The sequence below is a fragment of the Oncorhynchus mykiss genome, chromosome 32 (genome assembly GCF_013265735.2).
Source record: "Oncorhynchus mykiss isolate Arlee chromosome 32, USDA_OmykA_1.1, whole genome shotgun sequence".
NCBI lineage: Eukaryota > Metazoa > Chordata > Actinopteri > Salmoniformes > Salmonidae > Oncorhynchus > Oncorhynchus mykiss.
In genome coordinates, this window is record NC_050572.1 from 39,359,713 (window position 1) to 39,381,678 (window position 21,966).

The window sequence follows — 21,966 nt, forward strand, 5'->3', positions numbered from 1 at the left end:
TTGTTGTCCATCTAACCATACCATAACCCGCCACCATGGGGCACTCTGTTCACAACGTTGATATCAGCAAACCGCTCGCCCACAAAATGCCATACACATTGTCTGCCATCTGCCCCGTACAGTTGAAACCAGGATAATTCTGTGAAGAACACACTTCTCCAGGGTGCCAGTAGCCATCGAATGTGAGCGTTTGCCCATCCTAGTCGGTCACGACGCCAAACTGCAGTCAGGTCAAGACCCTGGTGAGGACAATGAGCACGCAGATGTGCATGAGACAGTTTGCACAGAAATGTTTTGGTTGTGCAAACCCAGTTTCATCAGCTTTCCAGGTGGCTGGTCTCAGACGATCCCACAGGAGAAGAAGCCAGATAATGGAGGTCATAGGGTGGTGAACAAGATGGTGGTCTCCGTTTTGCTTTACGGCCCCAAGTGTCAGGGGACTCGTCTAGTCTGTACTGTCGATGTGCCAACTTGGATTCTGTTGGCAAAGGAGAAATGCTCACTAACAGGGATGTAAACCAATTTGTGCACAACATTTGAGAGAAATAAGCTTTTTGTGTGTATGGATAATTTCTGGGATCTTTTATTTCAGTTTATGAAACATGGAACTAACACTTTCCATGTGGCGTTTTAAATTTTTCTTCAGTGTAGTTCGTAGGTCCAACCGTTTGGACGCTACAGACGGTTTCCTGAGAATACCTATTTTTGGGATGTCTCATGGTCTGACAAACACCACTCTAGTTCTGCCGCCTTTCACCGCAGATGTGGAAGTGCGACGTAGGCGGTGGACGCATCCAAAGCATCTCCAGCTTAAATTGACGGATTTCTAATGGGATGTTACTTAGATGGGATGGGATGTTACTTAGATTAACTAAGGTCCAGGGGTCCGCTCTCAATCTTTCCCCTCTCAATCTTTCAATCACCCACGTTCAATCACCCACGTGCTCCTAAAAAACAATGAGGAGAGGCGGGACTTGCAGCGTGTTAAATGTCACAAATAGAACGGGGAAATGGGGAAAATGGCAAAATGCCGGTCTCCACTCAACATTCTCCCCCCAAGCAGACTTGGGTAGAGGTGGATCATCTTCCTCTGGTTTCAGACAATATGCTGGCTAAATAATCAACTACCAACTTTTGTATTGAAGCTGCTGATGCTTTGATAAACTCCTGACTAGCTAATTGGAGTATTACTGTTATCAAAAGGGAGCTAATGGGTTTGAATGACCTTAACGTCGATTCAGCCCCTTTTTTATACAGTTTAAAAAACGTAACATCACGGTAACACAATACTGTCATCATAACCCCAATTTAATGATGCAACAATTCACTTTTTTTTTTTTTTTTTTACATTGTTTGCCTGGGTGTCGCGCTGGATGGAGCTGAACGTTGACACATCAGGTGCTGAGAGTGTAAAAGAGTACCAGGGATGTCCCCATCCCATCCATTGCAGCTCATTTAAAGTTTAACTAGCAGCTAACAGAGGCATGAAATAAATGTTGTCCAATGTGCCTTCACAAATTTTTCTTGAAATGCATTCACCAGTAGAGACTCGTTTTCACATCCTGGTGCGTGCTGGCACCTTTCAAGTGACAACTAAAAAGTATGTAAAACAGATCGCTATTTTTGTGCTTTGTTTGGCTTGGTATCGTAAATGTTTTAACTAAATCAGGAGCTTGCTGATATACAAAGACATTTGAATGGAATTCATAAACTACAATGCATCCAATGTGCAAACAAGGATCCCTGACTGCATCCTGATTCCTACAACTGTTTATTTTCAGAGTTAAAGATTTCACCTCTTATGAAGTGAACAGTTGTGGAGGTGTGTAGTATTTCATGTCATTGTTTTTGTTTATTGATTGGACTAGAGTAGACAAGTGACACGTGGAAATATAAATGGGGCACTAGCAGGAAAAACATCAATTTGTAATTCAAATTGAGAAACAAATTGGTAGCCTGGGTACCAGACCTGCTATCATGCCAGTTATTGTCATATGCCAAACAAGGAGTGGCAAGGTGTGGAATGATAGCACAAATTGGTTCTGGTACCCACGATAACAAAATGGGTAGGGGAGTTAAGATTTTCACTCTGCTATCTATAGTTTATGCTGCCTGCCCCTGTTCGTCATCTACTTGAGCAGAGGCCGTTTTGTTGAGAGGATCCCTGAGTGACATCAGTTCTTTTATCTTGAGGAAGGAATCACAGTCTGGAGGGAAGCGGTTTCTCTGTAGAAAAAAAAAAGAAAAGAGAAGTGGACTGGGGTCACATTCAGTGTTCAGGACACTGACAACAGGAGTAATTAAGTTGTTTAATTATACAAATCTTCAAGCTTTTGAACCAGCAACAAACACACAAAAAAAGCAGATCAATGCACCACACACACACACACGGAAGAGCTTGAATAGACAAGACTCACATTGAGACAGAGACGAAGCAGACCTCCCCCTTCAGTCTGCGCCCCCACTGAGGACAGGAAGAGGAGCAGCGACTGCTCTGAAAGCCTGTTGCCTACATCCCAATACAAAGACGATTCAAGTCAATGTAAAAAATAAAAAAAATCTTCCTCACTTCAACATCACATTATAATTGCAGCAAAAAAAATCTTCCAATGTCACAACTACAGCAGTTATTCCCATGTGATGAAAGCTACCTTCACTGAGGATGTTGTTAGTATGTCCCAAATGGCATCATATTCCCTATAAAGTGCTTTACTTTTGACCAGGATCCATAGGGCTCTGGTAAAATGTACCCATTGGGCTCTGGTCAAAAGTAGTAGGGTGTAATTATGGACGCAACCTGTGTTGTGAAAGTGGCAGAGGTGGGATCAAGTCACTATTATTAGAGTCACAAGGTTTGAGTCTCTAGTCAAGTCCAAGTCCTGCATTCTAAGAGCAAGTGAAGTCGAGTCAAGTAAAATTAAATCTAGACTTGTAGTTGAACCAGTCATTACACATCTTTATTTATTGAGGCTACAGACAACTGTTTTCACTAGTCTGCAGCACGTTTTGGGAAAAAAAGGGAATTGTTGTGTGGCCGATGTGAAATGGCTAGATAGTTAGGGGTGGTGCGCGCTAATAGTGTTTCGGTTGGTGACGTCACTCACTCTGAGACCTAGAAGTAGTTGTTCCCCTTGTTCGGCTTTTGTGGCGCGATTCTTCGTGAGTGACTGTGGTTGATGTGTGCAGAGGGTCCCTGGTTCGAGCCCAGGTTGGGGCGAGGAGAGGGACGGAAGCTATACGGTTACAGTTGCCTCTAGTTGTGTTGTTGTCCAGCTAGCTAAAATGTTCCCTTTCCTAAATATGCCATGGATGGAGATATGAATTTGGACTTAATTCTCTTACTGGCCAATGATTACAACAGTCATTCTGACCCAACCATGAATTCATACATTCTTCATCTGGCCGGAGAGGATGTAAGTTCAATATGTAGAAGGCTAATGTTAGCTAGCTGGCTAATTGTTGCCCATGATAGGAAGTTAGTCTAGCGAGCAAGCATTTTAGCCAGGTAGCCTAGGACAACAAAAACTAAAAGCGTATACTGTATGACAGAGTCACAGACCGTTTCGGCAACATGAAAGACAGGAGGATGGCATTGGCATTTCTCTACAAGTAGGGTGAGTCCACATGTTTTTTCTACTTACTGATTTTACCCACGCACTGCTACCGACACACTGAGGTTCGCACACTCCTATTACGGTACACACAACCACAATGTCTGTATCAGAGGCTATTGCCCATGTATATTTGGTAAATCTGCTTGTATATTTTGTATGATATGGCGCTTTCACCATTGGAGAGCACTTTGTTCTCTTGTTGAAATGGTTGCTGTTGACAAACACACGAAACCATATTTAATTCAATTAACAGAATTTCTACGTCATGAGTCTTGTGCACATGAAAGTTCGCAATGAACATCGTGCCCACTCGGAAGGTAAGAAATGGTACATGAAAACATGAAACAGAAATGTCCAAGTGTTTCAATAAACAGTACAGGGATGGAATGTTGAAACGCTAGCAATTATTTTAGGATTAGATGGGATATATACACTGAACAAAAATATGAAACGCAACATGTTAAGTGTTCGTTTCATGAGATTAAATAAAAGATACCGAAATGTTCCATACGCAAATGTGTTTACATCAATGTTAGTAAGCATTTCTCCTTTGCCAAGATAATCCATCCACCTGACAGGTGTGCCATATCAAGCTGATTAAACAGCATGGACAATAAAAGTCCACCCTAAAATGTACAGTTTCGTCACACAACCCAATTTCACAGATGTGTCCAGTTTTGAGGGAGCGTACAATTGGCATGCTGACTGCAGGTATGTCCAACAGAGCTGTTGTCAGAGAAATGAATGTTAATGCCGCCTCCATTGTCGTTTTAGAGAATTTGGCAGTATGTCCAACCAGCCTCACAACCTCAGACCATGTTTAACCACGCCAGCCCAGGACCTCCACAACCGGCTTCTTCACCTGCGGGATCGTCTCAGACCAGCCACCCATCCAGCTGATGAAACTGTGGTTTTGCACAACCAAAGGAATTCTGCACAAACTGTCAAATAACTCGTTGTAACTCGATGACCACTGGCACGCTGGAGAAGTGTGCTCTTCTTGGATGAATCCCGGCTTCAACTGTACTGGGCAGACGGCGTGTACAGCATCATGTGGACAAGCGGTTTGCTGATCTCAACATTGTGAACAGAGTGCCCCATAGTGGGGTTATGGTATGGGCAGGCATAAGCTACGGACAACAAACACAATTGCATTTTATCGATGACAATTTGAATGCACAAAGATACTGTGATGAGATCCTGAAGTCTATTGTCGTGCCATCTGCTGCCATCACCTCATGTTTCTGCATGATAATGCACGTCCCCATGTCTCAAAGATCTGTACACAATTCCTGGAAGCTGAAAATGTCCCAGTTCTTCCATGGCCTGCATATTCACCAGACATGTCACCCATTAAGCATTTTTTGGATGCTTCTCACAGCAATTGAAGAGTGGGACAACATTCCACATGCCAGAATCAACTCTATGCGAAGGAGATGTGTCGTGCTGTGACATCTCACACTAGATACTGACTGGTTTTCTGATCCACGCCCCTACATATTTTAAGATATCTGTGACCAACAGATCCATATCTGTATTCCCAGTCATGCGAAATCCATAGATTAGGGCCTAATGAATTTATTTCAATTGACTAATTTCCTTATATGGACTGTAACTCTAAAATGTTTGAAATTGTTACATGTTGCGTTTATTTTTGTCCAGTATAGATTTACCACATATGCATTTAAATGTGTGAAAGTAACAGCAAACATTTCAACAAGAGAACAAAGCTCTCTCCACTGGCAGGTGTTTGGAGAGAACAAGTGGATAGACCATTTTTAGAGCTGAATATTTATTTATTATGGCAATCCTGTCTCCTTACATTTTGACATTTGCGCTGCACCCGATCCTATTGCTGTACATCAAATCAGTAATCTGTTCACTAGCTCTCCCGCCCTGTGTTGATAATTTGCTGATCCAATCAGTGACAAGTGTGCATTTCTCTAGCCAATCTGTTGCATGTTTTTTTTGCAAGGGCAATGCTGCGGCTACTGTCTCTGGCTGCGTGGGAGACTCTGTGCCGCAGAGTGACAAAACATTACAAAAACCTGGCCAGATCATTTCAAGTCTCAAGTCAAAGTCAAGTCCCGCGTCTTGAGGCTCATGAAAGTCCAAATCAAGTCGCAAGTTATTTTCTATCAAGTTGAGTCTCAAGTCATCAAAGTTGTGACTGGAGTCAAACTCGAGTCCAAGTAATGTGTCTCTGGGAATTGGTGGGGAATCTGACCTGCTAGGTTGAGGGAGGTGAGGGCTGTGTTCCCAGGCAGAATTACTCGGCCTCCAGTGTGTTGCACTCCCGGCTCCAGCAGGGGGCTCACTGTCTCAACCAACTCTGCTGACTGGTGGAGGGAAACTGGATTAAAAATCTGAGTTGTGTGTCATATTGCACCTTATTCATTTTATAGTGTGCTACTTTTGATCAGGGCAAAAGTAGTGCACTATGAAGGGAATAGGGTGCTATTTGGGATGCAACGCAGTATCAAAATATTGATGGAGTTTGATTGGACATATAGTGGTAATAATGCTTTAACAGTTGTTAGTTTTATGTACATCATACAGTGCATTAGGAAAGTATTTAGACCTCTTCACCTTTTCCACATGTTGTTACGTTACAGCCTTATTCTGAAATTGATAAAATATCCCCCCCCCTCAATCTACACACAATACCCCATAATGACAAAGTGAAAACCGGTTTAGACATTTTAGCTAAGCTATTAAAATTAAATAACAGAAATACCTTATTTACATAAGTATTCAGACCCTTTGCTATGAGACTCAAATTTAGCTCAGGTGCATTCTCTTTCCATTGATCATCCTTGAGATGTTTCTACAACTTGGATTCCACCTGTGGTAAATTCAGTTGATTGGACATGATTTGGAAAGGCACACACCTGTCTATGTAAGGTCCCACAGTTCACAGTGCATGTCAGAGCAAAAACCAAGCCATGAGGTCAAAGGAATTGTCCGTAGAGCTCATAGACAGGATTGAGTTGAGGCACAGATCTGGGTAAGGGTACCAAAATATTCCTGCAGCATTGTAAGTCCTCAATAACTCTTCCTAGAGCTGGCCACACTGAACAATCGGGGGAGAATGGCCTTGGTAGGTGAGGTGACCAAGAGCCAGATGTTCACTCTGACAGAGCTCTAGTTCCTCTGTGGAGATGGGAGAACCTTCCAGCACTCCACCAATCAGGCCTTTAGGGTAGAGTGGCTAGATGGAAGCCACTCCTCAGTAAAAGGAACATGACAGCCCGCTTGGATTTTGCCAAAAGGATCCTAAAGGACTCTGACCATGAGAAACTGATCTACAAAAAGAGTCAACAGACTGTACTTTCTCAAAAAGCTGGGATCTTTTAATGTTAATTGTACTATACTGACTCTGTTTTACAAATCTTTCATTGAGTTTTCACTTTTTGTATTGTTTGCTGGTTTGGCAATTCTACTGTCAGCCAGAGAAATATGCTGAGAAGGATTATCACCACATCAAGCAAGGTACTTGGAGTCAAACAGACAGGCCTGGATGAGAACTTTAAGGTCATAGCCCTCCGCAAGGCTCACAAAATCATTTTAGACCCAAGTCACCCCCTGTACCCGGACTTTGAACTACTCCCCTCTGGGCGCAGGTATAGTGCATCCCTCGGAAGGAAAAACAGAACTAGACAATTTGTGCCAGGTGTGATATTCCTCCTAAATAGCTCGGGCTAATGTGCCTATCCACCGAGTAAGGCCAGCAGGCTAGTCTCTTTTTAATGGTATGTAACTTATGAAAGTTGTATTGTCAATTTGTTTTGTACATGACACTGCAACAAAATTTCCCCATGGGGACAAAGTCAGTAAAGAAACAAGATTCTCTGGTCTGATGAAACCAAGATTTAACTATTTGGCCTGAATGCCAAGTGTCACATCTGGAGGAAACCTGGCACTATCCCTACGGTGAAGCATGGTGGTGGCAGCATCATGCTGTGGGGATGTTTTTCAGCAGCAGGGATTGGGAGAGTAGTCAGGATCGAGGGAAAGATGAAAGAAGCAACGTACAGAGAGGTCCTTGATGAAAACCTTCTCCAGTGCGCTCAGGAATTCAGACCTGGGCGAAGGTTCACATTCCAAGGTGTCTCAACAAAGTACTGAGTAAAGGATCTGAAAACATATGTCAATTGTGATATTTCAGTTTTTTTTAAACCTGTTTTTGCTTTGTCATTATGGGGTATTGTGTGTAGATTGAGGGGGAAAAACAATTTAATAAATCTTAGAGTAAGGCTGTAATGTAACAAAGTGGAAAAAGTCAAGGGGTCTGAATACTTTCCGAATGCACTGTATATCCACCAAATCCAGACATTGTGCATTTCAGTCTAAGCGTTTTCTCTTTGAAAAGAAACACTAACATGGTGTCATCTGTGAGACAAACTGCAATGTACACATACACCCAAACAAACACACCTTATTCTGTGTAGCATTGGCCTTCTCCTGCAGAAAGAAACAGAGGGACATGAGCTGTCCACAATGTACATATTTCAAAGGGGATACAATGCATTTAACCTGAGTCTAACAGGGTCTCTATTGGTACCTCTTGATCCAACACAGATGGGCGCTTCTCTTTACCCCCTGACTTTCCCCCCTTACCCCGGGGCAACTTGGTGTCAGAGGCTGAAAGAGGGAACAAGAAAAACTAAGGTATAGAAAAGAGAGAAATATTATGGTTATCATAAGTGTTTATGACAATGCTTTACCTTTTCTGGCCAACTTTGGTTCCTCTTTCTTTCCTGCTACCCCTCCTGTCTGGTTTGCTGCTGGCTTCTCATCCTTTTTGGCTGTGTCCTAAAAACAAATAAATAAAGTGATTAATCTGAATATGAAGGAACCTTTTTTTTCCTGTGTGTTTATGAAAGAGATCATACTGTATGGGTGGTTTCCCTGAGACAGATTAAGCCTAGAACAGCGTTTCCCAAACTTGGGGTCGCGACCAACGGTGGGGGTCATCTGATTTTAAAATATATATACGTTACCTTTCTTTTAACAGTGAAGACATATTGAGACCTAGGTCTCAATTACAAATGCGCCTTGTGGATTCGTAAAGTATTCAGACCCCTGAACTTTTTCCACATTTTGTTACGTTACAGCCTTATTCTAAAATGTATTAAATCGTTTTTTTCTGCTCATCAATCTACACACGATATCCTATAATGACAAAGCAAAAACAGGTTTTTAGAAATTGTTGCAAATGTATAAAAAATAACCTTGAAATAACACATTTACGTAAGTATTTGGACCCTTTACTGAGTACTTTGTTGAAGCCCCTTTGGCAGTGATTACAGCCTCGTCTTCTTGGGTATGACGCTACAAGCTTGGCACAACTGTATTTGGGGAGTTTCTCTATTTTCTGCAGATCCTCAAGCTCTGTCAGGTTCGATGGGGAGCGTCACTGCACAGCTATTTTCAGGTCTCTCCAGAGATGTTCGATCGGGTTCAAGTCCGGGCTCTGGCTGGGCCACTCAAGGACATTCGGAGACTTGCCCGAAGCCACTCCTGCGTTGTCTTGGCTGTGTGCTTAGGGTCGTTGTCCTGTTGGAAGGTGAACCTTCGCCCCAGTCTGAGGTCCTAAGCAGGTTTTCATCAAAGAGCTCTCTATACTTTGCTCTGTTCACCATTCCCTCGATCCTTAGTCTCCCAGTCCCTGCCCCTCAAAAACATCCCCACAGCATTGATGCTGCCACCACCATGCTTCACCGTAGGGATGGTGCCAGGTTTTCTCCAGATGTGACGCTTGGCATTCAGGCCAAAGAGTTAAAACTTGGTTTCATCATACCAGAGAATGTTGTTTCTCGTGGTCAGAGTCCTTTAGATGCCTTGTGGCAAACTCCATGCGGGCTGTCATGTGCCTTTTACTGAGGAGTGACTTCTCAGTAAAAGCGCAGTTGAGATGGTTGTCCTTCTGGAAGGTTCTCCCATCTCCAGAGAGGAACTCCGGAGCTCTGTCAGTGACCATTGTGGTCATCTCCCTGACCAAGGAAACTTCTCCCTCGATTGCTCAGTTTGGCTGGGCGGCCAGCTCTTGGAAGAGTCTTGGTGGTTCCAGACTCCTCCATTTAAAAATGATGGAGGCCACTGTGTTCTTGTGGACCTTCAATGCTTCAGATATTTTTTTGGTACCCTTCCCCAGATCTGTGCCTCGACATGGCCTCATGGCTTTGTTTTTGCAATGACATGCACTGTCAACTGTGAGACCTTATATAGTCAGACAGGCATGTGCCTTTCCAAAACATGTCCAATCAATTGACTTTACCACAGGTGGACTCCAAGTTATAGAAACAGCTCAAGGATGATCAATGGAAACAGGATGCGCCTGAGCTCAATTTCAAGTCTCATAGCAAAGGGTCTGAATACTTATGTTAAATAAGGTATTTCTGTTGTTTTTTTGTACATTTGCAAACATTTCTAAAAACCTGTTTTCGCTTTGTCATTATGAGGTATTTATTGTGTGTAGATTGAGGAATATAAATCATCTAATCCATTTTAGAATAAGGCTGTAACAAAACAAAATGTGGAAAAAGTGAAGAGGTCTGAATACACTGTACACCACTTAAATTATCTCCCTCTCCCCTTCCTTCCTTCAAATGTGGCTCTAACTTTTGAAGCTATACGCTACAGATGACTGCCGAAATAAATGAAACACCAACATAAAGTGTCTCAGTATGTGTGGGGCCAACATGAACCAGAACAGCTTCAATGTGCCTTGGCATAGATTCTACAAGTGTCTGGAACTCTATTGGAGGGATGCGACACCATTCTTCCATGAAAAAGTCAATAATTTGGTGTTTTGTTGATGTGGTGGAAAACACCGTCTCAGGCACCACTCCATAATCTCCCAATCGGGTTGAGATCTAGTGACTGACACACACACTTTTACACCCTATGCTCCATTGAGACCCCTCCTTTAAAAAGTCACAGATCTCTTCTAGTCATGGTAGCCAAAATAATGGGCAACTGGGTAGTTTTATACATGACCCTAAGCATGATGGGATGTTAATTGCTTAATTAACTCAGGAACCACACATGTAGAAGCACCTACTTTCAATATACTTTGTATCCCTCATTTAGTAAAGCATTTCCTTTATTTTTGCAGTTACCTGGTTTAGGAACCCATTCCTGAAAGCTAAAGTCGTCTGCCACTGCTCTGACGTTGCTGACGCATGCCAGATCTTAAAACGCCTGGATAGCTATTTTACGTATCAGTTGACCACGTCATGTTATAGAAATCTGGTGCCCGATGGCACAGTCGATGACGTGGCACACATAGGGCTGTGGTGGTCACTAATGACCAGCAGCAACATCAGTGCCTGGAGAAGCCTAATTACCATGACTAAATGGTCATGTGGAATTTGACTGCCTTCATGACTCGTGACTGCCGGTGTGGCGGTAATACGGTCATCGCAACAGCCTTAGGCACACAACCATTGCTTGATGCATTCATCGTCGCCGCAGGGGAACCCGACCTAAGACTCTCAGGAACACATTTTTATTGTCTGTTTCCCTCTACAATGCTCACAGGCCATGCAGGGTTCATTAGAAAGAACAGGACCAGGCACCAAATTCAAAACAATGATGGTGTTCTTTTCTACATAGAAGATCATTTCCAATTTTTGCCTGATGATCTGAACTTCCCAATATCTTTCTGATGCAATTCAGTCACTTCAAACCATAATTGTTTTAGATTTAAGTACTGTCAGACAGATTTGTAATAGGGTCACAAGCCCAAAATGTTTGGGAACCCCTTTCCTAGACCATGCCTTAGTCTAGGACTAGGCTTAGTCAGTGTCTGGGAAACTAGCCCAGAGTTCTGGTAGGTACTTTTTTCTTGGAGGCAACCTTGGCTCCTTTGCTGACGTTGCGCTCCAGTGAGGAGCTGCTGGGGATGGAGAGAGGTCGTTCACACTTGGAGTCAGCATGAGAGGGCTGGGAAGACAGAGAGAGAAAACAGGATCAGATTAGTGTGCGTGCAGTTTAGTTTGAGTTAGTGTGTAGCTATTGGTGTGTTATTCTTCTATAGAAGTGTGTAGGTGTGTGTGTGTGTGTGTGTGTGTGGCTTGGGATGGTCTAGCGGTCTAAGCCGCTGCCTCCAGAATACATATCCCAGTGAGAGCGTGGGTTTAAATCCGGCACACTGCTTTTCTAGCAGACTCTCTCTCTCTTCCTACCTTTCCTGTCAGTATTTTATTGTTCTATCTAATACAAACAATATGAGAGGCAAATATATAAAAAGAAGTGGGACTGCCCCAGTCCTAAAAAAAAAATGAATTTAAGAAAAGTAGTGTGTAGGTGTGCTTTCCGCTCTCACCGACTGGTCTCTTCTGAGCAGCAGCCTCCTCCTCTCAACAACCTCATCATGGGTCAGAGAAAAGGGACCCAGCACCTAAGGAACCCACACAGAGAGAGAGAGAGATCATTGGGAGGGTAAAGATACAAAAAAAGACTTGGATCCCAAATGGCATCCTATTCCCTATGTAGTGCACTACTTCAAACCAGGCCCATAGGGAATGCACTATTTAAGGAATGGAGTGCCATTTGTTATACATCCTTTGAAAACTCTTAGTTTAGTTTATTTTTAAAGGGGAATCATTTGTAAGCGGTTAAGTACCCACCTCTGCCAGACGAGAGGCTCCTGTGTCTCCAATATGATTATTGGCCAGAGAGAGACACAGCAAAGAGCGATTCAGACGCAAACCCTGGTAGCAAAAATAGGGGAGAAAGAAGTTGATACAACAAATATCTGCCACATTTCTACAATAGTGGGGTACATTTTTTACATTTGACTAATTTAGCAGATGCTCTCATCCAGAGTACCTGTGCTATATGAGCAGCACCCGCATCACCAATGGAATTGAAGGCCAGATTGAGTGACAGAAGATTATTGTTGGCAGTCTGGGCTGTAGCGAGGGCTGAGCCAATCAGGCGAGCTCCCTCCTCGCCAATCCGGTTATTACGCAGTGATACATGAGTAAGCCTGTATTGCAGTGATACATCATCATTGAAATGTGTGTGTGTAAGCATGATTGAAAAAAATATATAATAATAAATTAAAAACAGGAACTCACATACTGTCTTCAGATATAAGGAGGTGATAACTCTGCTCTGGTAGTGGGTTTCCCTCCAAAACCACAGTCCTGACCGAGAGACAGAGAACATGAGAAGTTCAGGGGCCGAGTGTATCAAGCGTCTCAGAGTACGAGCGCTGCCTGAAGATCAGGTCCCTACTGTCCATGTAATCTTATCATTGTAATCTAAAAAGTAAAACTAATCCTAAATCAGCACTACTCCGAGACGCTTGATTAATACGGGCCCAGATATTCTTTCATTATACTCTGCATATCTCCATGACACAGGTAGTGAAGCACATTCAAAAAAAATAGGTACGGTGCATTCAGGAAGTATTCACACCCTTTGACTTTTTCCACTTTACAGCCTGAATTTAATATGGATTAAATATATATATATTTTTGGCACTGGCCTACACACAATACCCCATAATGTCAAAGTGCAATTATGTTTATATTTTTTTTTACAAATGAATTAAACATTTAAAACTGAAATGTCTTGAGTCAATAAGTATTCAAGCCCTTTGTTATGGCAAGCCTAAATAAGTTAAAAGAGTAAGTAAAAAAAATTGCTTAAAGTCCCACAATAAGTTGCATGGACTTTGTGCAATAGTGTATTTTAATGACTACCTCATTTCTGTATCCCACGCATACAATTTTGTGTAAGGTGACTTTAAAAATCAGTTAAAGTTTAATGGCTTTGATAGGAGAAAACTGAGGATGGATCAACAACATTGTAGTTACTCCACAATACTAACCTACTTGATAGAGGGAAAATAAGGAAGCCTGCACAGAGTAAAAGTATTCCAAAACATGCATCCTGTTTGCAACAAGGCACTAAAATACTGCAAAAAATGTGGTGAAGCAATTCATTTTTTGTCCTGATTTATATTTGGGGCAAATCTCATACAACACATTACTGAGTACCGCTATCCATATTTTCAATCATAGTGGTGGCTGCATCATGTTATGGGTATGCTTGTAATCGGTAAGAACTGGGGAGTTTTTCAGGATAAAAAAAATAAACTGAATGGAGCTAAGCACAGGCAAATCCTAGAGAAAAAACCTGGTTCAGATCCTGAACCAGAAACACCTGGTTCAGTCTGCTTTCCACCAGAACTGGGAGAATAATTAACCTTTCAGCAGGACAATAGCCTAAAACACAAGGCCAAATCTACACTGGAGTTGCTTACCAAGACGACATTGAATGTTCCTGAGTGGCTGAGTTAAAATTTTGACTTAAATCTAAAGGCCTGAAAATGGTTGTTGATCATTGCTAGACAACCAATTTCACAGAGCTTGAAGAATTTTGAAAAGACTAAATGGGCAAATGTTGCACAATCCAGTTGTGGAAACCTCTTAGAGACTTACCCAGAAAGACTCACAGCTGTAATCACTGCCAAAGGTGCTTCTATAAAGTATTGGCTCAGGGGTGTGAATACTTATGTTAATTAGATATTTCTGTATTTAATATTCAATAAATGTGCTAATATTTCTAAAAACATGTTTTCACTTTGTCATTATGGGGTATTGTATGTAGATGAGTGAGAAATAATACATGTAATACATTTTGAATTCAGTCAGTAACACGATGTGGAATAAGTTAAGGGGTATAATGAATACTTTCTGAAGGCACTGTATATGGTGAATCATCCAATCACCTTAGGTTTGAGCAGAGAGATATTGTATTCTTCAGGGAGGTCAGAGTTCGCCCCGTCAGACCAGCACACCACAGACTGCAACACAGAAGATAATATTGCAAGAGCAATGCCTACCCCCCAAACATTACACTAACAACCAAGTAACAATAAATGTGGGATATTTTGCTCAGTTTCTTCCAGGAAAAGGACATAAGCTGGGGGAAAAAAACATGCCGAACATGCCCAATAGAACTTAGCTTTCCCTTGAGCAAATACTGTGTATCATGAAGTACAAAAAGATGCATCTCAATCTAAATACAGTACTCACTGCAGATTCTGTAGGTTGCTTAGGGCTGGAAGTGTCTTGTTAAGCACTCGAGCCATCAGCTCATCTACCTTCCACCCTACGAAATGACAGAAACAATGGCTCTGACACTTCTTGTTTGCCATTACAAATTATGTTCATACAATAGCACTACATGTTTCTATTTATATTGTTCACTGTGTAAGAGGTGAATATGTAAGAGAAGTGGTACAGTTCAAATGTCAATGTCTCTTGAGAGAAAGCATTATTGTTTTAAAGCAACTCATATCTTTAAATTATTTTTTTCTGTATGTTGTTTACTATCACAACTACACTACATTGTTTACTTTAGGAGTATTCTAATGTTGTTCAGACAGTGAAGGATTATGTTTGGTTCAGTTATGCTCTCACCACACACCCTGACCTCCTTAATACTGCGAGGGTCCTCGCTCTCCAGCTCCACTTGGAGGCGTGGTTTAGGGCACCACGTTGTGGTCGCTATACCAGCACCCATCTGGGACTGGCTCTCCTCTGACGCCACAAGTATGTAAATGATAAACAGCAATAATAAAAAGTGAGACTGAGTCCCAAATGGCACCCTATTCCCTTTATAGTACACTTATGGGCACTGATCAAAAGTAGTACATTATAGGGAATAGGGTGCTATTTGGGACACAACCTGAATGACGATGAGAGAGCTTGGGAATAATGTGTAATGAAATGTGTGCACACAGACACACACAAAATGTATAGCGTAACTAAAATATATAAAGTATGTAGAAAATATAAATGGGCCAATAGTTTTATAATATAATCATTGAGAACAAAAATCCCCAAAATAAAAGCTAGACAGGTATAATTAAAAATTCCAAAAACAATTAATTTAGCAGTACTGATTTTGTTCTTATGTTTGAGCAAAAGTACGCAGCATTAGCCATGGCAAAATGCATAGAATTGATGGGAAATTTGCTTTAACACTGCAAAACAATTATCTCAGCTCCATGGTAGAATATGTAGAATGTGTGTAAATTTGCTTTAAAACTGTAAACATTTCTCTCAGCTTCATGGATAATGTTTTTGAAATGCAGGAAATTGGCTTAAAAAAGCAACAGGTCGACCACGCCCATTGTCACGCCCCCTGCAACGTCCAATACCTAAGCCCCTTTTTGATCTAGAAAAAACCCTGGGCCTAGCAATAGAGAAAGGAGTAAGACATGCGGCTTAGCGCCACAGTTTGGTGGTTAATGTGAATGGCTGGTGGACTGTCATTTACCCATGTTGCCTCTCTCTGTGGTAGGAGTGACAGAGGCTGGGGCTCGTGGGGTTACAGCAGGGATCTCCTTCATGCCCAGAAGAGAACACAACTCAGGGAAGTCCATCTCCAGGCTGCCAGAACACTGATAATCATCTTTTAGAGAGAGGATCAAACCACAGAATGACATCCAGTGATTCCATCTGTCATTATGACTACCCATTCAGTTTTGCAATAGTATGTCACTGTACTGAGGTTATTAAAAACAGGAAGTTCAATCTGCAGCAACAAACAAAATGTTAGGTACAGTACTATATATTTCCCAAAATAGTAAAATCTTACCTGAACCAGTATCTGGGCAACTGAGGTATATCTGGGCAGAGGAGGATGAATATGCCTACTCGTGATATTTATCTTCTCTTCCTCTGCCCAGATAATGTTACTGGTTCAAATCTTACCTATCCTCTGAACTGGACATTTCTCCTGTATATTTAGTCCTAATGGCCAGAGAAAAGGACAAAGAACAGTGAAGGGCTCAGCTATTTAATTAACAACCGAAATATATAACAAAATAAGCCAAACTTCTGCATCTGCACCACGGTCTACGTAAATAGCACTTGTCATTAGAAACTGGACTTGTCAGGCAAGGCTGGGACTGAATTCCTTCATCTTACCAGCAGTTTTCGAAAACTCATCCTCAACGTTACCAGCTGCCTTCTCTTTCACGACTTTCTCAACCCTCTTTTTCATCCTCAAGGTGGTGTAGCTTAGCTAGCTAGTAAGTAAGTACAGTAGGCAGGTGACGTTAGCAAGCTAGCTAGCAAGCTAAAATTCACAGATGTTGACTGTAACTATACTATAGCTACTGTTGTTACAGTCTAACGTTAGTCAAATGAACATTTCATTATAGCCTCCTAAACGAACAAGAGTAATATTTCGCTTGCTATCTAGCGACATATGCTTTTAGCAAGCTGTGTGTGTTTTCTTTCAGTCCAATTTACGCCACTTTCAGTTGTTTTCACTTGGTTGAAACTGCCAGAGCGAACTAGACTGGCGTCATTACTCGTTATCACCATGCCAACCGCCCCTCCTTCCCCAGGGAATTTAATTTATGTATTTCTTTATTTAACCAGGTAGGCAAGTCGAGAACAAGTTATCATTTACAACTGCGACCTGGCCAAGATAATAACTAGGACAACATATTTTACTTGAATTTACCTGCGATGGATTTGGGCACTCTCCTTGTCCTGTTTATGTTCTCTGGACCACAGTTCATATAGTTATTTGATAAACCTGCAGGTAACTGCCAAAATAAAGGAAACACTTGCGTAAACGAGGGATGCCAAGTATATTGAAAGCAGGTGCTTCCATGCAGGTGTGGTTCCCTAAATTATTTAAGCAATTAACACCACCCATCATGCTAAGGCTCATGCATAAAAGTGCCCAGTTGTCCATTATTTTGGTTACCATGGCTAGAATAAAAAAGATCTCACTGACTTTGACAGAGGGGTCTCAAAGGAGCATTAGGGGTTTAAAATGTGTTTGTGTGGTGCTGCGCCTGAGACAGCGGTTTCCACCAGCATCAACAAAACACTAAATTATGTAAATTATCTTGGAAGAATGGTGTTTTATAGAGTTCCAGTTGTAGAATCAATGCCAACGCTTTATATTGATGTTTCCTTTATTTGGGCAGTTACCTCCTAGTTCAGTGGTTCATCCAGCTACATACCAGAAATCAACCAACAGACACGATAACAAAATGATGCAATAAGCCGAAATCAAATTAATGACACGGTGCACAAGTAACAAATAGACGGTTTTGTTACTGTTTGTTACTCGGGCCTCATTGAGTCATTCATTTGATTTGGGTTTATTGCGTCATTCTGTTATCGTGACGTCACTGTTCATATTTTATTTTAGGTAATCTAAGTTTGTTTAAAAATACCTCAAGCCTGCTTATCATTCCTATCTTTTATTTTATTAATTCCAAGCCGTTGGGTGGTGGGGGGGGGGGGGGGGGGGGTCTGACATATGGAATTGTTTTAAGATGGTCATACTATGGACCATTTAGCTATTTGCTAAAATAATTTAGGGCCTTTTTCGGTATAAAAAAATATGAAATAAATAATCATTTGTTAAAATGTTGAATTTGGCCTTTACTACTATAGTCCAAAGAAATGCATTAAATAACACATGTATAAATGTTTTTTTTTTAAAGACAGTCAAATGTATCATAAGAAACCAGGTTTTGAAGCGTTTGTCCTTTATCAATGAGATATAAAAAATATTTAACCCATTTTTGGGGTAGGCACAAAATTACCCTCACACTTCCATAAAAAAAATTTAAACCAGTACCGGTTACCTTCATGACACTTGTGTGGGTCACAGAGCAAAACGTAGAACTCCAACGTATTTATGTAGCCCAAACCGTTCAGACGCTACAAACAGAAGTTGGAAAATGGAAGGTACCTGGGGTTGTAATAGTTTTGTAGGACAAACCGTTCGGACGCTACAGAGGTTTTCGTGAGATGGATGTCTCATGGTTAGACAAACACTACTCTTCCACCTTTCACCACAAATGCAGAAGTACGACATAGGCGGATGCGGTGGATTGAGACACATCCAATGCAAAAATGTATGTCTATCTTAAATTGACGGATTCTGATGGGGATTTTCTTTGCGTCAATCAACTCTAGGGAGTTAAAGTTTGTTTTAATTAAAATCATGTTGGGAAATAAGTTAGCCAATTGCGTTTTGATTCTTGACCCATGAGGCTCAACAATGGGGCAAACCTTCTTGCTATACCTCAGTGGTCTGGGTGGCCAGATAGCTAGCAACAATGACAAGAAACTGCCATCATAAGTGGCTCGTTTCAGATTGATTGATCTTGTTCTTGATCCCATGACTTGTTTTGAGGTGTTTTGACTGATGTCACATCTGTGCTAATATGGCAAAATTCTAGCTAGCTAACCAACAACTGTAACAATGCATTTGAGACAACAAGTGCTTATTGTGCAACTTTATGTTTTCAATAAACATTGGAGACAAAATTATAGTTATATATACACACATGTTATCAACAATCTAAGCCAATGATTCTGCCCCTTAGAAGCATGTGTATCGTTTTCGAGAAGTTGTCAGCTAACCCATCTATAGAGCCCCACAGTGGACTCGTTAAGTAAATATGACATTATTTATTCATCAATGCCAATACCTGGGACATCGAAGAGCACCATATGAACTATTGCTACTATCCGAGAGCACACATATTCTTCTTCTATTCCATTTGTCATGTATGCTCCCTCTCCGGCACTCGAGGTCGCCAGTCTGTTTATTATTACACACACCTGTCACCATCATTACGCGCACCAGCACCTCATCAGATTCACCTGGACTCCATCAACTTCCTGATTATCTTCCCTATATCTGTCACTCCCTTTGGTTCTTCCCCTAGGTGTTATTGACTATGTTTCTGTTCATGTCTGTATGCTACCCGTGTTTCTTGTTTTGTTCTATGTTCATTTATTTATTAAATACACTCCCTGAACTTGCTTCCTGACTCCCAGTGTACAAGTTACACCATTGTAGGAATTAGACAGCACAAATAAAACAAAATGTAAAACAGCATATTTATATTTTTGGTGGGTAAGTTACAAATGGAGAAACAATTGGATGCGTAAGGTAGGTTTAATATAAAATACTAGGCCAATTCCATTAAATGTAGACTTGTTTACGTGCTGCTGTGCGGTTTGTTGCTATTCTTACTTTGCTACCTGCCAACTTTGTGTTTTTTAATTACGTTTTATATTTATATTTTTCCCTCGCTCAACTTTTTTCATTTAACCTTTTCACCCCGGACGCTTTATCTGGACGTGGTTCGTCAGGATATCCACCAGCCGAAGCTAAGTAGTAACATTAACATTATGCCTTCTAATTGCAGTCGCTGTACTCATATTATACAGGAGAACAATTGCCTTATGGCGAGGATAGCTGTGCTGCAAGCCCAGCTACAGACGCAATCGTTAGGCAAGGGTAATTTAAGTGTAGGAAAGGATGAAACAGCGTCTGTGCCACCAATAAGTACAGATAGTAGTATAAATCCCTTTGCACAGTCCCCGCAGTCAGACAATTTTCTCATAGCTTCTGGAAGGAAATGCTTTAAGAATGCTCAACAGATGTTGGTCATTCAGCCCACAGAAACTTTCAACCAGTTCTCCCCATTAAGCAACGGGTCGGAGTCAGAGGCCGAGCCTTCTCTGGTCTCTCCTCCTCCCGTTACGAGGTCTGAGACGCTGAAACCTCTCATTAGCTCTGACAAATTGAAAACCCTAGTCATTGGCGACTCCGCAGTATTAGACTTCAAACTAATCATCCAGCGATCATACACTGTTTACCAGGAGGCAGGGCTACCGACGTTAAGGCAATTCTGAAGATGGTGCTGGCTAAGGCTAAAACGGGCGAGTGTAGAGAGTATAGGGATATTGTTATCCACGTCGGCACCAATGATTTTACGATGAAACAGTCAGAGGTCACCAAGCGCAACATAGCTTCAGCGTGTAAATCAGCTAGAAAGATGTGTCGGCATTAAGTTATTGTCTCTGGCCCCCTCCCAGTTAGGGGGAGTGATGAGCTCTACAGCAGAGTTGCACAACTCAATCGTTGGTTGAAATACATTTTCTGCCCCTCCCAAAATATATAATTTGTAGATAATTGGCCCTCTTTCTGGGACTCACTCACAAACAGGACCAAGCCTGGCCTGCTGAGGAGTGACGGACTCCATCCTAGATGAAGGGGTGCTCTCATCTTATCTACGAACATAGACTCTAACTTCCCTAGCTCCACAATGGGACAGGGTGCAGGCCAGGCAGCAGGCTGTTAGCCAACCTGCCAGCTTAGTTGAGTCTGCCACTAGCACAGTCAGTGTAGTCAGCTCAGCTATCCCCATTGAGACCGTGTCTGTGCCTCGATCTAGGCTGGGCAAAACTAAACATGGCGATGTTCGCCTTAGCAATCTCACTGGAATAAAGACCTCCTCCATTCCTGTCATTATTGAAAGAGATTGTGATATCTCAAAATAGGGCTACTTAATGTTAGATCCCTCACGTCCAAGGCAGTTATAGTCAATGAACTAATCACTGATCATAATCTTGATGTGATTGGCCTGACTGAAACATGGCTTAAGGTTTATAAATTTACTGTGTTAAATGAGGCCTCACCTCCTGGTTACAATAGTGACCATATCCCCCGCGCATTCCGCAAAGGCGGAGGTGTTGCTAACATTTACGATAGCAAATTTAGTTTGTCTTTTGAGCTTCTAGTCATGAAATCTATGCAGCCTACTCATACACTTCACAGGAATCCTGGGCCATAAACAGCGTTCCTCACTGAGTTCCCTGAATTCCTATCGGACCTTGTAGTCATGGGAGATAATATTCACATTTTTGGTGACTTTAATATTCACATGGAAAAGTCCACCGACCCACTCCAAAAGGCTTTTGGAGCCATCATCGACTCAGTGGGTTTTGTCCAACATGTCTCCCGACATACTCACTGCCACAGTCATACTCTGGACCTAGTTTTGTCCAGTGGAATAAATGTTGTGGATCTTAATGTTTTTCCTCATAATCCTGGACCACCATTTTATTAAGTTTGCAATCACAACAAATAATCTGCTCAGACACCAACCAAAGGTCATCAAAAGCCGTGCTATTCTCTGACAACCCAAAGATTCCTAGATGCCCTTCCAGACTCCCTCCACCTACCCAAGGACGTCAGAGTACAAAAATCAGTTAACCACCTAACTGAGGAACTCAAATTAACCTTGAGTAATACCCTAGATGCAGTTGCACCCCTAAAAACATTTGTCATAAGAAACTAGCCGGAAGTACCTGAATCGGGTACTTCCGGCGCCGACAGAGATGGCCGCCTCGCTTCGCGTTCCTGGGAAACTATGCAGTTTTTTGTTTTTTTACGTGTTATTTCTTACATTGGTACCCCAGGTCATCTTAGGTTTCATTACATACAGTCGAGAAGAACTACTGAATATAAGAGCAGCGTCAATTCACCA

General features: G+C 41.8%; 1 protein-coding gene across 4 annotated transcripts; it reads right to left on the bottom strand.

The window, feature by feature from the left end:
• Positions 1 to 1,755: 1,755 nt before the first annotated feature.
• Positions 1,756 to 17,190, bottom strand: lrrc71 (leucine rich repeat containing 71). Of its 4 annotated transcripts, none has more exons than XM_036971555.1 (17): positions 17,118 to 17,190; positions 16,358 to 16,396; positions 15,921 to 16,055; positions 15,059 to 15,178; positions 14,672 to 14,747; positions 14,365 to 14,439; positions 12,704 to 12,772; positions 12,453 to 12,612; positions 12,251 to 12,334; positions 11,947 to 12,021; positions 11,460 to 11,564; positions 8,342 to 8,429; positions 8,179 to 8,258; positions 8,052 to 8,078; positions 5,842 to 5,953; positions 2,418 to 2,509; positions 1,756 to 2,226 (listed from the first exon to the last, which is right to left on the bottom strand). In XM_036971555.1, exons 1-17 carry the CDS (start codon positions 17,173 to 17,175, stop codon positions 2,104 to 2,106), a joined length of 1,518 nt encoding a protein of 505 aa, XP_036827450.1. In that variant the 5' UTR covers positions 17,176 to 17,190; the 3' UTR covers positions 1,756 to 2,103. The 4 variants fall into 4 exon arrangements, with proteins under 4 accessions (XP_036827450.1, XP_036827449.1, XP_036827451.1 ...); XM_036971554.1 differs by lacking the exon at positions 17,118 to 17,190 and adding an exon at positions 16,574 to 16,976; XM_036971556.1 differs by lacking the exon at positions 17,118 to 17,190 and adding an exon at positions 16,574 to 16,973 and having other exon boundaries at positions 16,242 to 16,396.
• Positions 17,191 to 21,966: the final 4,776 nt, after the last annotated feature.

Coding starts and splice junctions, on each gene's coding strand:
- lrrc71 (XM_036971554.1), bottom strand. CDS start 16,649: ATGAAAAAGAGGGTTGAGAAAGTCGTGAAAGAGAAGGCAGCTGGTAAC. Junction 12,613..12,703: donor CTTATATCTGAAGACAGTAT/GTGAGTTCCTGT, acceptor ACTGCAATACAG/GCTTACTCATGTATCACTGC. Junction 12,335..12,452: donor GTGCTGCTCATATAGCACAG/GTACTCTGGATG, acceptor TTTTGCTACCAG/GGTTTGCGTCTGAATCGCTC.